At 35.3% G+C, this 2,359-nt stretch overlaps 1 protein-coding gene across 1 annotated transcript in view; it reads left to right on the top strand.

The window, feature by feature from the left end:
* The window catches only part of CFAP47 (cilia and flagella associated protein 47), a 573,852-nt gene that overhangs the window by 300,240 nt on the left and 271,253 nt on the right, over positions 1-2,359 (top strand). The window contains exons 34-35 of the mRNA XM_012642083.1: positions 1,219-1,369; positions 1,797-1,849. Coding sequence (XP_012497537.1) covers positions 1,219-1,369; positions 1,797-1,849 — 204 coding nt within the window. The remainder of the gene's footprint in view (positions 1-1,218; positions 1,370-1,796; positions 1,850-2,359) is intronic.

Genomic DNA, 2,359 nt, shown 5'->3' with positions numbered 1-2,359 from the left:
ATGATCAGAGATGTTGAGCATTTTTTCATATGTTTGTTGGCCATTACTCTGTCTTCTTTTGAAAAGTTTCTGTTCATGTCCTTTGCCCACTTTTTAATGAGGTTGATTGATTTTTTTCTTGCTGATTTTCCTGAGTTCTGTACTGATTCTAGTTATCAGCCCGTTAGTGGATGTGTAGCATGCGAATATTTTCTCTCATACTGTAGTGGTATGTTTGTTCTCGTGATAGTTTCCTTGGCTGTGCAGAAGCTTTTTAATCTGATCGGGTCATATTTGTCTATTTTTGTTGTTGCCGTGATCGCTTTTGGGGTCTTCTTAATAAATTCTTTCCTTAGGCGAATGTCTATAAGAGTTTTCCCAATATTTTCTTCTAGAATTCTTAGAGTTTCATGCCTTACTTTTCAGTCTGTTATCCACTGCGAGTTGATTTTTGTGAGAGGCAAGAGCTGCTCTTTCAGTCTTCTATATGTGGCTATTCAGTTTTCCCAGCACCATTTATTGAATAAGGATTCTTTTTCCCAGTGTACATTTTTGTCTGCTGTGTCAAAGATCAGATGGCTCTATGAGGATGGTTTTATATCTGGGGTCTCAGTTCTGTTCCAATGGTTTATGTCTCTGTTCTTTTCTTTAACTAAGGAGATGAAAGACCTCTATAGGGAGAACTATGAAATACTGAAGAAGGAAATAGCAGAGGACATAAATAGGTGGAAAACCCTACCATGCTCATTGGTTGGCAGAATCAACATTGTTAAAGTGTCTATACTACCCAAAGTGATCTACAGATTCAATGTAATCCCCATTAAAATACCAACATCATTTTTTTTGTATATCTAGAATTCTTACTTTTTTATATTTTTTCCTCCCTGTAATCAAAAGCCAATGACATGACTAAGTATTTGCCTAAATAGTAGCCCAGAATATCCTGTGAATTTCATAAAAAATGCTACATACATGACTATATACATGGCTCATTGTTAGAAAATTGTTTATTGAGAGATTATATATTTGGAAGTTAACTTCAGATTTATTATGGTCTAAGATGTCTTATCTGATGACAAAAACTAGATTTTAGACCTTTTGAGAACTCCAACAGTCTTTTTATTGTAGAAGTGAGTACATGTCAGGGTTTAGGCACTGGGCACAGGGTCTACACTGAAAATATGCTTGTTGGTTGTCTTTTTTGATAAAATGTTTCCTCTTTTATCTTTTATTAAATAGAAACCAAATTAATATCACTCTGAAATTCACCAGTCGTTTTCTTCATCCTGCGAAAGCTTCACTGCTGTTAATTTCAAAGCCAAAGAATGCAACAGGAGGAACTACAATGGCTTTTGCTCTTAAGGGTATAGTCATCAATTTTAAAGCCATTGTAAGTAGATTTTACCTATTTTGTATGTCTTTGCTTCTCTTCTGAGACTGTGGAATGCCACATGACATGGCTGCTGTTCTACATTTTATCTCTAAGCAGCTCTTGTTTCTGAACATCATCCTTCTGAGAGACTTGGGATTTAATTTAAAGCAGTCCTAGGCCTGTGTTTATGTTTTTGTTTGGACTAAGGGTTGATGGTTTATGCAGTAAAAAAGACTTTTCTTTTCTCTGGCAGGAACATTCATCAATTTATCTTGAGTGCAGTGTAGATCAAATCCATTATAATGATAATGCTAATGCTGGCATCTATTGAGAGGTGATGATGTTCCAGACAGAATTCTACGTCTTTATATCTCAAAGTGTGGGAGTGGGGGATTTTAAATCTCTGTAAAATGGTTGTGACATTGTTATAATTGACTTTTTGTAGCTGTTATCTTGTCTAAATATTATTTTCTACCATGAATATATGGTAAAGAAGAAGTAAATTCATTATATTGCCAGATTTCCACATGGATGACAAAGAATTTTAGGTGACATGGCTGTGGTTAGCCTATCATTAATGTGGTTATGGGGCAGAAAAGTTGACACCTCAAGCTCATACAACTCTGTTTCCTTCCCTATCTACCCACTCATGGTCTTAAGTTACCAGGAAGTAGATTAGATAATCATGGAGAAATAAAATAAGGCAAGAACATGATCAGTCTAAAACTATAGAATTCCTAGAATCTTTTCCTCCATGGAATTCTTTTGGATAATTTGAAGTTTTCATTTTATATCTGTGCTTTTATTATAATACAGTTATGTCAGTGTAGCCACAGCATTACAAACACAGCCATGCCACACTCACTCACACTCTTACACAGAGATATTCATGAGCGCACACACATTCACACACACACACACACACACACCTGCCTCTTCCTTATGTTATATGTATTAGGCACACATGAGACTGAATAATTTTCAAATGTGAATTCATGTTCAGTAATT

This window comes from Propithecus coquereli, unplaced genomic scaffold (genome assembly GCF_000956105.1).
Source record: "Propithecus coquereli isolate 6110/MARCELLA unplaced genomic scaffold, Pcoq_1.0 Scaffold173, whole genome shotgun sequence".
Classification (NCBI taxonomy): Eukaryota; Metazoa; Chordata; class Mammalia; order Primates; family Indriidae; genus Propithecus; species Propithecus coquereli.
The sequence above is the reverse complement of the archived record's forward strand: the minus strand, read 5'-3'. Positions and strand labels throughout refer to the sequence as shown.